The following is a 16276-nucleotide window of genomic DNA, read 5'->3' as shown; positions in this document are numbered from 1 at the left end:
AAAGTCTATACACTTAAAGTTTAAGAAAATCAATAAAGGTGGGAAGAGAATGACTAGATGCAGTTTGTCTCAGAAACAAAAATGCCATTGTTGGCAGCTTTGGTCTGCGCATCCTCTAGACCCACCCTTGTGTATAAACTACTACCAGCCTGAGTGCGGGGGCTTTAGAACAAGGCTCATGCTACTCTGCAGGAGGTCGATAGTTCCCTGCCCTGCCCTCTTTGGAGCACAGCCAACCGTAGATAAAATTTTGGAAAGTGGCAAGGTCTTTTTCTGGCATCTTCTCTCCCTCTCATGTGTCAAGAAGTCTCCCCCTAGGTTCTCATTGAAGTCCTTGCTGCCCCCACTTTCTCTGGGTACTCCTGGTCTCCTGGTCATCCTGTTCCCCATTTCCCCCCTTTGGCCCCCCTTCTTCCATCAGCCAGTGATTCAGAAGAACAATCTAACTAAAAATGGTAAAGTTGGCATTGACTTTTTTCCATTTTCAGGCACCGCTAGAGGTACTTGTCACAGAACAATTTACAATTTTATTGGTGAGCAGGCCAAGGGAACACCTGCACCCCTATTTTTGTAATTATCACTTCAGTGCCCTAGGGATAAGCATTTGCAGAGGAGGGGAAGTTGCTGAGTGAACGTGCATTCTCCTTAAGGAACCAGTCTGGAGTGCTAGGATCAAATCTAAAGCTTTAGGGTGTGGTATTTCCTAGCTAGAGAAGCCGTGGCTCTGCACCGATTCTACCCTGGGTGAAAGGCACACATTTTCAAAATGTCTTAAATGGACAATGTAGGAGCTAGAAATATGAGCAGAGCAGTGTAGAGCTGTATGTAGCACATCTCCTGAAGATGAATGTTGATCAGGAGAGCCAGACTCATTAAGCAAGGAAGCACACGGAGGTTTTATGAGTGTTCTGAAAGCAGCTCTTTAGACCAGGGGCAGAGAAGCACTGGGGGCCCTCAGTGTGTGGAGGGCACCGATGGCTGCCCTGAGAGGGGAAGTGGAGTCACAAGAGGATATGTGAACAGTATCAGACATAACTCAGGGTTGCTAAGGTCCGTTGTGTAGGTCAGAATATAATTAAACCAATGTACTGAATCAGGCTTTCTTTCTCAGGTACAGCCAAAAATTTTCATAATACCCGACCATCAGAAACCATCCTCCAAGAATTCTGTTAGTCACAGGTGAGCCAAAGTTGTAAACTGGGCTATGGCATAAGTTCTGCTTCTAACTCTTTGAGACAGGGGATTGGGACTGAAAGGACAGTAAACAAAACACCTGGGGGATGAACTTCATAGTGATTTAATCTTCTGTTGAAACAGAGTTACACTTCATAAAGAAGTTATTTCACTTCTGTACATGAATGACTATTTAAGTTACTACTAACACAACCTTCCTTTCCACCAACATAAGAACAATCCAAGGAGCAGGGGAGGCACCCTCTGGCAGATAACAATTCTGTAGATGATATATATCTAATTCACAGAATATGAGTGACAGCATGCGATTTGTCCTGACTTCCAGGCATCCTCTGTCACCTCCGGCAGCTCAAATTCTATTCATCTGTCCAATCGTCATTTGCAGCAGTGCACCAGAGATATAACAGAATGCAACCAATTCCACAGAAGTAAAATCTAGTCAAATTCTGGGTAGCAAGGTTTTTAAACCTTTTTCCTGTGTTTGATATTAACAGTAAAGAATTTACTTCTTATTTTATTTTTTTAAAACTCTAGGAAGAGCATGGAAGGAGTTGAGGGCATGTATGTGTGTGTATGTGTGTGTGTGCGTGTGTGTGTGTATATGTGTGCACGCGCGTGCGGAAAGCTACAATTAAAAAAAAAACTCCAGGCCCAAATATGATGCTATTCATGTATGAAAAAATCATAATGAAACTCCTTGTTTTGTTAACTAAAACAACAGTAGCAACAACAGCAAATATGGACTCACTCTGGCAAGGCATCAATGCTCTGAAGGCCTCATAATAGACCACAGAATGTGAGCATAGGAGTTATACAGGATCCCAAGGCAACATTTAATCCTTTCCCTTATATAAAGAGAAAGGTGGGAGAAGCTGATTGGCCTTTCTGTAATCCTATGTGGCTTGGACGCAAGTGTTCTGATTACTTTTACGACATCAACACAGTCCGGTGCACTGACACCATGTACCAATGCTGGCTCGGGCACACAAAGGTCACCAAGGAAACACGTGTCCCGGCAGTCCAAGTTCCAACACTAATAACATTTACTCATACTTTTTTATCTTGATAAAAGGAATTCTAATAAATACCCTTTGCAAGCTTTAAATAGGAATCTCTTTGAATCAAGGCTTTCTGAGGAAAAGAGCATTCTTCTGTGAAGGAGACTTTGAAACCCTGGTCTATTTAGAATGTTTGGTACTTTGAGTAAAGCACTTAATCCCCAAATCATTAATTGCTTTTATTTTAAGCAAATCTTTCCTGTTCCTTTAAACTGTGGCTAAGAATTGATTGATTGTAGAATTCTCAGAAAACCTTTGGTTTTGGTTTCATTTCCAGCACAGTGAAAGAAAGTCTACCACTTCTATTTGATTCCTCCTTAGAGTGACTGTAGAACATGGACTTGACTCCGTTTGCTGCTTATAAAATCTTCCCTACACTTTTTAACTCTCACCACACATATGGACAATAACACTGTCCCCATCGAAACAATTCCCTCTCCCCTATTAAACAGATAAGTTTTATCTTCATTTTTGTGTATGTCATGGCGGGGGGAGGGGTGTACCTGCAGAGACGGAAAAAGTCATCGGATAGTCTGGAACTGAAGTTATGTGAGCCCCACATAAGAACAGGGAACTGAACTCAGGTCCTCTGAAGAAGCAAGCTTTCTTAATCACCAAACCTTCTCCTCAGCCCTCCTGCTTCTAAGCAATTTTAACTAGAGCCACCACAAATGCTAATAGCTTATGAGTGTAAGGAAAGGAGAGAGGAAGAGAGAAAGGGTGGAGACACACATACTTATCTGTTGAATGGTAGAACACACAGATCTTAAACTATCCATTCCTGAAAATACTGCCGATTGCTTGCACAGTGTGGACAATGGATGGATTAAACTTGTCTGGACCAGCCATATATGTTGGTAACAAAGGAACCTCGGAAGATCTTTTTGGAAGTAGCCACATTAAAATGTGTAGCTAGCCTTTCAGTGGTTCTCAGCCTTCCAAATACTGTGGCCCTTTAATACAGTTCCTCAGGTTGTGGTGACCTATAAGCATAAAATTAATTCATTCTGCTACTGTTATGAATTGTAGTGGAAATATCTAATATGCAGGATAGCTGACATGCCATCTCCAAAGGGGTCATGACCCATAGGTTAAGAAACATTGCTGGCAAGCTCATCAAATGGTAACAACTTGTAAGTCTTGAGGAATTAAGCAGTCTAGATCAATCTAGGATGTTTTGGAATTGAGTGTATTTGGAGGGAGGGTCTCCAAGCCTTGGTGGAATGGAGGAATGGAGACGTCACGAAGTCTCTCACTAAAATGTTTCCTTAGTTTTGCTTTTCAAGGGCAAATTGACTGACCTGGAAGATCTCTTACTTTTTATGAAAATTAAAGAAATATTTCCTTACTCCTTACTAGTTTTAGACTCTACATGTTCTTATAGTAGAATAACATGTTTAAATAAAGGTTTTATCAAAACTCATGAGGATCCTACTGAGGAAAAGCACCTGAGAATTAGTGGTGTTTGGACAGTTTACTCTCTCACCCTGCTGCAAGGCCACAGCGCAGCCCACCCTGCTCTCTGTATAAAGACCCAATCCTCTTTTACTTGGCTCTAACCAACTGATGCATGCGTTCTCTTGATTCTTCCATCAGAGAGGTGAGCCTTCATTCCCAAGTGCAGCAGTTACATTCCTGCAATGATATTCCAACAGGTGTGTTATCTTTTAGAGTAAGTACTCCCGTGTGATACATGCTCTGCTTGGGGCCAGAGAACGGAAAACGTAGTTTCTACGATGCCTCTAAAGTTTTCTAAGCAAATTCAGTTCTGTGTCCTTTTTTTATTTTGCATATTGTCTTTTGAAGTGTTGTGATTGTTACACAGCCTCTTCCTCCTCCTCCTCTCCTTCCTCCTTCTCTCCTATCCCTCCTCTTCTTCCTCCTCCTTTTCTTTTTCCTCCAGCTCACTCTGTCTTTTCCAAGGGTCTCACATGTTTTCGTGTCATGTTTTTCCCCCAAAGCCCCTTTAGGTCACACAGTCCCCCTAACAGAGTTATTCCCCCATTTCCCCCTTTGCCTCTGAGAGGATTCCCCCCACCCAAAGTATGCCCCACACACCCTGGGGCATCAAGTCTCTACAGGATTTTGCACATACTATCCCACTGAGGCCAGACAAAGCAGTCCTCTACTACATATATGCTGGGGGCTTCAGACCAGCTCTTTGGCTGGTAGCTCAGTCTCTGGGAGCTCCCAGGGTCCAGGTTAGTTGACACTAACTTCCAATGGTCTTGTCATTTCCTTCAGTTCCTTCAGGCCTTCCCCTAACTCTTCCGTAGGGGTCCCAATCTCTATCCAATGCTTGGTTGTGAGTATCTGCATCTGCCTCAGTCAGCTGCTGGATAGAGCCTCTCAGAGGACAGCCATGCTAGGCTCCTGTGTACAAGCACAATATAGCATCAGTAATAGTGTTAGGGATTGATGGATCCCAAATTAGGCCAGCCACTGGTCTGCCATTCCTTCGGTTTCTGCTTCATTTTGACCCTGCATTTCTTTTATACAGGAGCAGTTTCAGGTTGAAAGTTTTGTGGGTGGGTTGGTGTCCACATTCCTCCACTGGAGGTCCTGGAGGTTGGCTACTGGAGGTGGTCTCTTCAGGTTCCATATCCCTACTGTTGGGCATTTCAGTTAAGGTCACCCACATTGAGTGCTAGGAGCTTCCTCACATCCCAGGTCTCTGGGACTTCCTAGAAATTCCCTCCAGCCCCCACCTCTGGCAGCTGTGTATTTCCTTTAGTTCTCTTGGCCCTCTGGGCTTCTCTTCTGTCTTTCCCCATACCTGATCCTGGCCCCCAATTCTTCTCCCCCTCCTCACTCACACCCAGGTCCTTCCCTCTCTCTGCCTCCCATGACTATTTCATTCCTCCTTAGTGGGATTTAAGCATCCTTGCTTGGACCTTCCTTCTTGTTTAACTTCTTAGGGTCTGTGGGGTATATCATGAATATTCTATACATTTTGGAGAATATCTACCTATCAGTGAGTACATACCATGCATGTCCTTTTGAGTCTGGGTTAACTCACTCAGAATGATACTTTCTAGTTCCACCCATTTGCCTGCAAAACTCGTGATGTCCTTGTTTTTAATAGCTGCAAAGTATTCCATTGTGTAAATGAACCACATTTTCTGTATCCATTCTTTGGTTGAAAGATATATAAGTTGCTTCCAGTTTCTGGCTATTACGAATAAGGCCGCTATGAATGTAGTGGAACATGTATCGTTGTGATATAGTAGAGAGTCTTTTGGGTATGTGCCCAGAAGAGATGTAGCTAGATGTGTAGGTAGAACTATTTCCAATTTTCTGAGGAACCTCCACATTGATTCCCAGAGTGATTGTACAAGTTTGCAGTCCCACCAGGAATAGAAGAGTGTTTTCCCTTCTCCACATCCTTGCTAGCATGTGCTGTCCTTTGAGTTTTTGATCTTAGCTATTCTGATTGGTGTAAGGTGGAATCTCAGGGTCATTTTGATTTGCATTTCCCTGATGACTAAATATACTGAACTAAGTGCTTTTCTACCATTCAATATTCCTCTATTGAGAAGTCTCTGTTTAGCCCTGTACCCCATTTTTAATTGTTTAATTGGGTTATTTGGTTTTTTGGTTTGGTTTTTTTGTCCTTTGCCTCACAGAAGCTTTTCAGTTTCAAGAGGTCCCAATTTATCAATTGTTGATCTTAAAGCCTGAGCCATTAGTTTCTCTTCAGGAAATTCTCTCCTGTGCCAATGCTTTCAAGGCTCTTTCCCACTTTCTCTTCTATTAGATTCAGTGTATCCGATTTCATGTTAAGGTCCTGGATCCACTAGGACTTGAGCTTTATTCCATGTGATAAATATGGATCTATTTACATTGTTCTACACACAGACTGCCAGTTTGACCAGGTTCATTAGTTGAAGATGCCTTTTCTCCACTGTACAGTTTTGCCTTCTTTGTCAAAAATTAAGTGTTCACAGGTGTGTGGGTTTATTTCATGGTCTTTGATTCTATCCCATTGATTGACCAGTCTGTCACTGTACCAATACCATGTGGTTTTTATTACTATTGCTCTGTAGTACTGCTTGAGTTCAGGGATGGTGATTGCCCCAGAAGTTCTTTTATTGTTCAGCATTGTTTTAGCTATTCTAGGTTTTTTGGTTTTCCATATGAAGTTGAAAATTGCTCTTTTGATGTCTGTAAAAAAAAATTGTATTGGAATTTTGTGTTGTAAAAAAAATGTGGGAATTGCATTTTATCTGTAGATTGCTTTTGGTACATTGGCCCTTTTTAATTAATCCTACTGATCCATGAGCATGAGAGATCTTCGCATCTTCTGAAGTCTTCTTAGATTTCTTTCTTCAGGAACTTGAAGTTCTTGTCATATAGATCTTTCGCTTGCTTGGTTAGAGTTACACGGATATTTTATTATTTGTGACTATTGCGAAGGGTGTTGTTTCCATAATATCTTTCTCAGCTGATTTATCATTTGTATAAAGGAGGGCTACTGATTTGTTTGAGTTAATTTTATATTCAGCCACTTTGCTGAAGTTTTTCATCAGCTGTAGGAATTATCTGGTAGAATTTTAGGGGTCACCTATGTATGCTATCATATCATCCATGAATAGTGATACCTTGACTTCTTCCTTTCCAATTTGTATCCCATTGATCTCCTTTTGTTGTCTTATTTTTCTAGCTAGAACTTAAAGTACTATATTGAATAGATAGGGAGAGAATGGGCAGCCTTGTCATGTTCCTGATTTTAGTAGGATTAGTTCAAGTTCCTCTCCATTTAATTTGATGTTGGTGATTGGTTTGCTGTATATTGTTTTTATTATGTTTAGGTATGTGCCTTGAATTCCCGATCTCCCCAAGACTTTTAACATGAGGAGGTGTTAGATTTTGTCAAAGACTTTTTCAGTGTCTAATGAGATGACCATGTGATTTTTTCTTTGAATTTGTTTATACACAATTACATTGATGCACTTTCATATATTGAACCATCCCTGCATCCCTGGGATGAAGCCTACTTGATCATGGTGAATGATGTTTCTGATGTATTCTTGGATTAGGTTTCTGAGAATTTTATTGAGTATTTCTATGTCAATGTTCATAAGTGAATTTTGTCTGAGATTCTCTTTTCTTGTTGAGTCTTTGTGTGGTTTAGGTATCAGGGTAACTGTGGCCTCATAGAATGAATTAGGTAATATTCCTTCTGTTTCTATCTTGTGGAATAGATTGCAGAGTACTAGTAGTATGTCTTCTTTTAAAGTCTGGTCAAATTATACACTAAAATCATCTGTCCTGGGCTTTTTTTTTTTTCCTATTTTTGGATTGGGAGGTTTTTAATGACTGCTTCTATTTTCTTAGGGGTTGTGGGACTGTTTAGATTGTTTACTTGATCTTGATTTAACTTTGGTGCATAGTATCTGTCCAGAAAATCGTCCATTTTGTTTAGAATTTCCACTTTTTTAATAAGTGCTGGCTATTTTTTCTGTTGTTATGTCTCCCTTTTCATTTCTGAATTTGTTAATTTGGATACTGTTTCTGTACCTTTTAGTAAATTTGGCTAAGGATTTGTCTATCTTGGTGATTTTCTCAAAGAACCAGCTCTTGATTTTGTTGATTCTTTTTCTTTTTCTCTTCTTTTTTGATTTTGTTGATTCTTTGTATTGTTCGCTTTGTTTCTAATTGGTTGACTTCAGCCCTGAGTTTGACTGTTTCCTGCTGTCTACTCCTCTTGAGTATGTTTGATTCTTTTTGTTCTAGAGCTTTTAGGTGTGCTATTAAGTTGCTAGTATGAAATCTCTCCAGTTTCTTTATGAAAGCAAAATTATTTATGAATTTCCTCTTAACACCACTTTCATTGTGTCCAAAAGTTTGGGTATCTTGTGCTTTCATTTTCATTGAATTTCTTTATTTTTTTCTCTATCCAAGTTATTATTTAATAGTTATTCCGTTTCTGTGAGTATATGGGCTTTCTGATGTTTTTGTTGTTGCTGAAGTGCAGCCTTAGTCTGTGATGATCTGATAGAATACAAGAGGTTAATTCAATCTTCTGTCTCTTGAGGCTTGTTTGCTCACTTTTTGGAGAAGGTTCTCTGAGGTGCTGGGAAGGTATGTTCTTTTGGTTTAGGGAAATGTTCTATAGGTATCTGTTAAATCCAGTTGGTTTATAACTTCTGTTAGTTTCATTGTGTCTCTTTCTAGTTTCTGTTTTGATTACCTGTCCATTGGTGAGAGTGGGGTGTTGAAGTCTCCCACTATTATTGTGTGGGGTTCAATGTATGTTTTGAGGTGTAATAAAGTTTCTTTTATGAATTTGTGTGCCCTTGCATTTGGGGCACAGATATTCAGAATCAAGACTTTATTTTGGTGGATTTTTTTTTCCTTTGATGAGTATGAAGTATCCTTCCCCATCTCTTTTAATTACTTTTGGTTATCTATTTTATTAGATAACAGAATGGCTACTCCAGCTTGTTTTGTGACACCATTTGCTTAGCAAACCTTTTTTCCAGGCCTTTTCTCTGTAGTGGTGTCTATCTTTGTTGATGAGGTGTGTTTCTTGTATACAACAGAATGATGGATCCTGTTTATGTATTCAGTCTGCTAGCCTATGTCATTTTATTGGTGAACTGCATCTAATGATGTTGAGAGATATTAATGACCAATTATTATTAATTCTTATTACTCTGTTGTTGGAAGTGGTACTATGTGTGTGTGTTTCTCTTCTTTTTGGGTTTGTTGTGAGATGGTTAATTTCTTGTGTTTTCTTGGGTATAGTTATCCTCCTTATGTTGGCATTTAACTTCTAGAGTCCTCTATAGGGCTGGATTAGTAGAAATACACTGTTTAAATTTGGTTTTGTCATAGAATATTTTGGTTTCTCCATCTATGGTGATTGACAGTTTTGCTGGGTATAGTAGTCTGGACTGACATCCATGGTCTTTTAGGGTTTGCAAGACATCTGTCCAAGGTCTTCTGGCTTTTAGGGTCTCTGCTGAGAAGTCAGATGTAATTCTGATAGGTATGGCTTTATATGTTATTTGCCTTTTTCTCTGTACAGCTTTTAATATTCTTTCTTTGTTCTGTACATTTAGTCTTTTATTATATGGTGGGAAGATTTTCTTTTCTGGTCCAATCCATTTGGTGTTCTTGTACATTTATAGCCATTTCTTTCTTTGGACGAGGAAGTTTTCCTCTATGATTTTGTTGAAGATATTTTCTGGCCCTTTGAACTTGGAATCTTCACCCCTTCTATTCCTACTATTCTTAGGTTTGCTCTTTTCATTGTATCTCAAATTTCTTGGGTGTCTTAGATTAGGAACTTTTTATACATGGCATTTTCTTTGACTGGTGTTGAGATTCTCTCTTCCATCTCTTGTATTCTGTTGATGATGCTTGTGTCTGTAGTTCCTGTTCTCTTTCCTAGGTATTTCATCTCCAGGGCGGCCTCCATTTGTGTTTTCTTTATTGCTTCTATTTCGATTTTTAGGTCTTGGACCATTTTGTTCATTTTCTTCACCTGTTTGACTGTGTTTTCTTTTATTTCTTTAAGGGATTTATTTGTTTCCTCTTTAAGGGCTTCTACCTATTTGACTGTGTTTTTCTGCATTACTTTAAGGGGATTATATCATCTTTAAAGGCCTCTATCATCTTCACGAGATGGGATTTAAGGTCAGAATCTTGCTTTTCAGGTACTTTAAGATATTCAGGGCTATTCAGGGCTTGCTGTAGTAGGAGAATTGTGTTCTGATGATGCCAAATTATATTGACTTCTGTTGATTATGTTCTTGTGCTTGCCTTTTGCCATCTGATTGTCTCTGGTGTTAATTGACCTGGGCATCCTGAGTTAGAACAGGCCTCCTGGGAGGCAGGCAGTGCTGTGTCTCTGGTTAGAATAGACCTCCTGGGAGACAGGCAAAGCTATAGGGTGGGGCTGAGGGAATGGGAGAACTGATCCATGGAAAGTGTAGGTGAAGGTTCAAACTGGAAGAGAGATGAGGTTCCAACAGAGCACATCTGCTGGGTTCTGTGGGGTCCCAGCTGGTGTGGGGGTTGGGTGGGGGTCTCACCTGTGTCTCTGGTTAGAGCAGTCCTCCTGGGAGGCAGACAAGGCTGTGGGGTATGGAGAGTAGCAATGTAAACTTTTTTTAAAAAAAAAAATCAAATTATGTTTGGAGAAGACGGTCAAGATGGTAAAGACTTAATTATTCACAACACAAAGTATCTTTTGAAATATTAAACCCTTTGCCAGCTGTAGCCTTTTTGTAAGATCATGGCTGTCTGTTTTATTTCAAAGAACAGACCTATGTATTCATGTGTCTTGCAGCAGTCTCCTCAGAACTGAACCCTCTTTTCCCTTGAGCTAATATTACAATTCCACTTATATTTTATTTTCAATTTAAATTTAATTGGCAATATTCTTAACACTTGGGTGTTTTTTCTAAATTTCACTTGACATCTTTGATCAGATTTATAAAAGTCTAAATGCTGTTGCCATGAGATGGTTCTATTAAAAGAAATTCTTATGTGAATTTTGAGTATGCTAAGGCTAGAGGAGTCTTTGGTGGTCCTTGGTTATTTTGTGTACTTGTGAGAACAGCGTGTAAGCCTTTATTCTCTGTTCTTCTTCACATTGTCTTTCAGAGAGCATTCGCTACAGACTGCCCATCTTAGGCTCCAGGACTGCTGTCTTCCACAGGCTGCTGTCAGGTGCCTATGAAACTCCTCAGGATACTCAGCACTGTGCCTTTCCCAGAAAGAAAGGGATGAGCAAAACAGTGAAGCAGTAAGTGGGTGGCCAGAGCCCATTACCCCCAAACACTCAGGGAAAAGGCTACCTCTCCAAGCCAGTTTCTGACGCTGGTACCTTCCCCTAATCTTGTATCTCTCAAAAGATGAGTCACTTTTTCTTTCCTATGTGCTGCTCTTCTAGCTCTTCCCACTTCCTCCTAAAGACGACATGGTTTAATTTACATAGCTATAAAGATTTATTGACTAACACAGAACGTGCTAATTGTACCTCATGTTTTGCTGAAAATTTTAATGCATGTTATATTATAACAAATGACAGCCTTCATCTTATAAGTCATGGATTTTCCATCTAAGTCAGTTAGCACATTCCTTCTGGTAGGAGGACCAGGGATGGCTCCTTGAGCCCTCCATGACTTCATTTTATTCGCAATAAAGGAGAAAAGGGGAAAAAATCATCTTTTTTTCTCTATCAGTTCATTTTATAGCAAATAGGGGATGCTATGATGTAATAACTGGAAAGTGACAAATGATTATTTATTGCAATCTGTGGTCACAGGAACTACACCCCACATTGCCTTCATTACTTCCTTACATATTGATCAGGTGTTCAGCTAATCTTTGCTTAATCATATCCATGCCATGCTTGAATTTTATGATGAAGTTATTTTTATATGAAAATGCATGCTTTATGGTCTACGCTGATCTATATGCACATAATATATGGGATGCAAAGGAAAATTCCAAGTTTGCAAATAATATGTATTTGGTCTATATTTTTTTGAGCCAAATTTCAAAAGGCTTCATAAAAACAAACAAATGCCCTTCTGTTTATGAGGAAGCAACTGCCTAGTGGAACCCAAGACCCTAAGTAGATAGATGCTATACCAACCTATAAGACAGTCTCTGTGCCAACTGTTTATTAAAGAATGGCATTAAGAAATCTCAGATCAATGAACCAGTGTCTAAATTTAACTCAACAAAAACAAAGAAAAAACAGACAAAACCTGTTTGTTGTCTTATATTTGTGGTAGGCTTTGATTCTTGTTTTCATTGCAATTGGAGTTCCCGAACTTCAAAAGTAGTCCCCATGACTTCTATCATTTCAGACAACTGAATAGCACAGTAAAACTTTTCTTTGTTGTTTGCATATGCATACTTCAGTGAAAGGACTTGGGGTGCCTACACTCCTGAATTAGGGGAAATACTTGAGGTAGCATGAATATTATGGAGCTTAGGAGTAAAGTGCTTCTAAAATATCATTGAGATGGCCTTATCTAGAACACCCCAAAACTACATCACTAAGAATAGCATTTTGGTATTTGCCAGTATTTTAACAGTGGGTTTAGATTTTTTTTTTCCCCAAGACAGGGTTTCTCTGTATAGCCCTGGCTGTCCTGGAACTCACTCTGTAGACCAGGCTGGCCTTGAACTCAGAAATCCACCTGCCTCTGCCTCCCAAGTGCTGGGATTAAAGGCATGCGCCACCACCGCCCAGCCTATGATTTAGATCTTAACTCCCCATAATTGCCACATACTAAAGGCTTGACCACTAGCTTATGACACCACCAAGGGGTAGGAAATTTTTTTTTTTTTTTGGAAAATTTTTAAGAAATGGAGCCAAGATAGGTGATAGGTGACTCATGTCACCTATATCATACTTTGCATCCACTGTACTGTGGAAAGTTAGATCACTTGGGGACATGCTTTGAATGAAATAATGGAACTTGGCTCTGTTCTGCCCACCTCTCCCTATCCCTTTCTCTCTCTCCCTCTTTCTCCCCCTCTGCATGTTTCTTATACTGTTTGGTCTTGGGATCATTTTACACTCTTACTTTATGTATATGAGTGCACTGTAGCTGTACAGGTGTTTGTGAGCCATCATGTGATTGTTGGGAATTGAACTCAGGACCTCTTTTCGTTCTGGCCCCAGTCGCTTCAGCCCACAGATTTATTTATTGTTATATCTAAGTACACTGCAGCTGTCTTCAGATGCACCAGAAGAGGGCATCAGATCTCATTGTGGATGGTTGTGAACCACCATGTGGTTGCTGGGATTTGAACTTGGGACTTTCAGAAGAGCAGTCAGTGCTCTTAACCATTGAGCCATCTCTCCAGCCCCATTTTGCACTCTTTAATAATTAAGAACCCTAAAGAATTTTCAAATGGGAGCTATATGTATTGATATCTACCACATCAGAAATTAAATAATTTAAAAAACACTTTTAAAAATAATTTTTGAAGCACATTCATTTGGTGTCAGAATATTTAAATTATCACATGTCATTTAGTCTTGGGAAAATTCCTACCATTTTAAGGAAGAGCGCCTTTAATCCCAGCACTTGGGAGGCAGAGGCAGGTGGATATCTGAGTTCAAGGCCAGCCTGGTCTACAGAGTGAGTTCCAGGACAGCCAGGGCTATACAGAGAAACCCTGTCTTGAAAAACAAAACAAAAAACCCTTCAAAAAGTGTGTGTGTGTGTGTGTGTGTGTGTGTGCCCATGTTATGTGAATAATTATGAACTTGAATTCAATATGAATTTGAAGTCAAAAGGACTTCAAAGGCTGAAGGGTTCCAAGTCCACATTTTAAGACTTCAAGTCTGCAATATATCCTTGAATCTCCAAATCTCCAGGAAAGGAATGATATAGTGATTTAACTCATGCTCAAAGTAATATGGCTCCTTGGTAGGTGATTTTGAGAGAGAGCAATACTAGGTTAACTTTTAGCATCAGCTTCCCTTTACTACATATGGACTTTGTAATTTTTCTCAACTAGTGTCCCAGTGAGAACACAACTCTGGCTCCCACAGCACTGTCATGTTTCAATTTGAATCTGAGTGTTCGCCGACTTTCATTTTAGTTTGTAGGAAAACTAAGGAGCCTAAGGCCTAAACCTGACTTCTTATGGCCTCAGCACACGAGTAATGACCTCAGTGGTGTTGCTAAACAGCCAACCAAGAAGAGTTCTACTGTGTTCCTACAATCAGATCCTGGAGAGTAAGGGCACTGAGGGCAGAATGCCCCAAACTGGGATTCCACCTCTAACACATCTCCACGCATGACTAACCCACTTCTTCCACTTGAATCCAAACCTGCAAAGAGATCTGCAGATACACTGCATGGCTTTTCTATATCAGTAGTAAACTTATTTAAAATAAATCATCTTACCTATATCATACTTTGCTTCCATTGTATTGTGGGAGGCAAATGATTGACAGCTTCCCTATTGGCTCAATGGCCTCTCCCTTAGAGGCAATAATCTGAACCTGTTGTTATTTCACCCCCTGAGCATTCTTAAGTGTCATCCAAAAAGCTATCATGAATAGGCCAAGCAATGTCTTCACCTGGAGTAATGTTATTCCTATGCCAAAGTTGTGTGCAGTTCAGATTATATTTGAAAAAAAAAATGGATAATTTTGGGCAGATGTTTTTATTTCAGAGCAAAAGCCTGATTTTTACTTAAAAAAAAAAAAAACTCAAGTTAAAAAAAAAATCTACAGATGTTAGTCATAACCACTTCTCCTCTCTTACCTTCTCTCACTCCAACAGGGACTTTAAAAATCAATCAATCTGTATAATTCCCTTATGTTAGGAATGAAAGGAAAGGCCGAATTTGGCAAAATCCATGCTGTACTTTCTATCCTGCTGTGTTTTATGTAATGCATGGCTGTGGTCACACCTGGTCCCAATATTAATTCTGGGAAGTTGGACAGACTTCCATTGCTGTATTCTCTTGTCAGGGTCACTTGTATTTTTCTCTTGATCATAACTATTGGGTGAGGAAAGGGAAAAGGAGATGGGGAGATGGCTGAAACTGTTAGCAAGTTGCTGGATCCCTGGCCTAATGGTCTTCCACATGAACCAGCTTCTGTTCATGATTTTAAATGTACATAACACCAGGTAGTCTCAAAGGTGCTCTGTTTAGGTTTTACTTGGTGCAGTTGTCCAGAGTTGGTACTGCCCAACAAAGGAAGAACTATGGGACTGCTATCTCTAAATAAACCTAGGGACAAAACTACTAAGAATCTAGATTTGCCAGGCAGTGGTGGTGCACGCCTTTAATCCCAGCACTTGGGAGGCAGAGGCAGGTGGATTTCTGAGTTTGAGGCCAGCCTGGTCTACACGGTGAGCTTCAGGACAGCCATGGCTATACAGAGAAACCCTGTCTCGAAAAACCAAAAAAAAAAAAAAAAAAAAAAAAAAAAATCAAGATTTAGGGGGTTGGGAAGCCAGTAAAGTGCTTGACTTGAAAAGATTGGGGTGGCAGCCCCAGAACCCACGTTAAAAAGCTGGCTGAGGCCACATGAAGCTTCCCTAGAACTTCCTAAGGCTGGCTGGGAGATCCTTGGGGACTGTTGGCCAGTCTAGCCTGATGAGTGAGTCCCAGACCAGTGAAAGACACTCTCACAAAACAAGGCAGATGGCACCTGTGCATGCACCCACACATATACAACCAGAGAGGCAAGGGAGGGAGAGAAAATGATGAAGATTGAAGTAAAAGTGTGCTGCTTGGCTATCATCCAGGAGGCCGTGGATTCGTTCTTGAGGATGTGGAGGAGGAAGATAGTGAAGAGGAAGACGATAGTGAAAGGAAGGATAAACTAATCCCTAGAGATAATTGGGGTGATCAAGCGTGGCTTCAACCCTACTCTACTTAAAACCAACTTAGTTTGACATTACATTACACAGCTCTCTTGTAATTGTTATTGTAAATCTGTTCTTTTGTTTTGTTTTGTTTTGTTTTTTGTTTTGTTTTTTTATGTGTAACCTAACAAGGATAACAACATCTCCCGCTGCACTGTATCCCTGAAGGAGCAACCCAGCTATCTGAGATATATTTCAAATAAAGGCAAGTCTATCCTTAGGTTTACTAGCTAATCTGTAAAACCACAAACTAAGATCCATAAATTTGGGGGTTTGAAAGCAGACTTGGTTAGGTATTGGGATTCTGCCTTTGAAGGAGTTATCATTTCATTTAGAGAAATATACACGTGAATGCAACTTACCACACACACACAGTGCATGGAACATGAGTTAAAAAAAGGAACACCCAGCAATTTCAGCAATAACACTCTCCATATCACCAGTCACCCTGCTGTCTGGACAGGAACAAAGAAGCAATTATTGAACTTCATCAGGGAGGCTGATGGGAGAGAAAAAGCTATGTGTTATCGCTTGTTCTTTGTGAAGTCTTTGGCAAGACATTCTGTCACCTGGTCAGCAAAGCGCAGAGAAGCCGGGAGCCTGGTGGGTAATGGCTATTTCAGGGGAAGTTTCCAGGGGAGCCTGGTGGGTAATGGC

The 16276-nt window shown here is 40.1% G+C and overlaps 1 protein-coding gene across 2 annotated transcripts in view; it reads left to right on the top strand.

Moving 5' to 3' along the window:
* Positions 1 to 15871, top strand: part of CUNH1orf105 (chromosome unknown C1orf105 homolog) — a 43868-nt gene extending 27997 nt beyond the window's left edge. Inside the window, exons 5-8 of one of the 2 annotated variants that reach the window (XM_031387211.1) lie at positions 1112 to 1179; positions 3849 to 3907; positions 10869 to 11010; positions 15752 to 15871. In XM_031387211.1, the coding sequence (XP_031243071.1) occupies positions 1112 to 1179; positions 3849 to 3907; positions 10869 to 11010; positions 15752 to 15785 (303 nt within the window). In that variant the 3' untranslated portion in view covers positions 15786 to 15871. Of the gene's footprint in view, positions 1 to 1111; positions 1180 to 3848; positions 3908 to 10868; positions 11429 to 15751 lie in introns of those variants that run through there. The other variant, XM_031387213.1, reaches the window with a different exon arrangement.
* The last annotated feature ends 405 nt before the right edge of the window (positions 15872 to 16276 follow it).

The sequence above is a fragment of the Mastomys coucha genome, unplaced genomic scaffold, assembly GCF_008632895.1.
Source record: "Mastomys coucha isolate ucsf_1 unplaced genomic scaffold, UCSF_Mcou_1 pScaffold1, whole genome shotgun sequence".
Classification (NCBI taxonomy): Eukaryota; Metazoa; Chordata; class Mammalia; order Rodentia; family Muridae; genus Mastomys; species Mastomys coucha.
The sequence above is the reverse complement of the archived record's forward strand: the minus strand, read 5'-3'. Positions and strand labels throughout refer to the sequence as shown.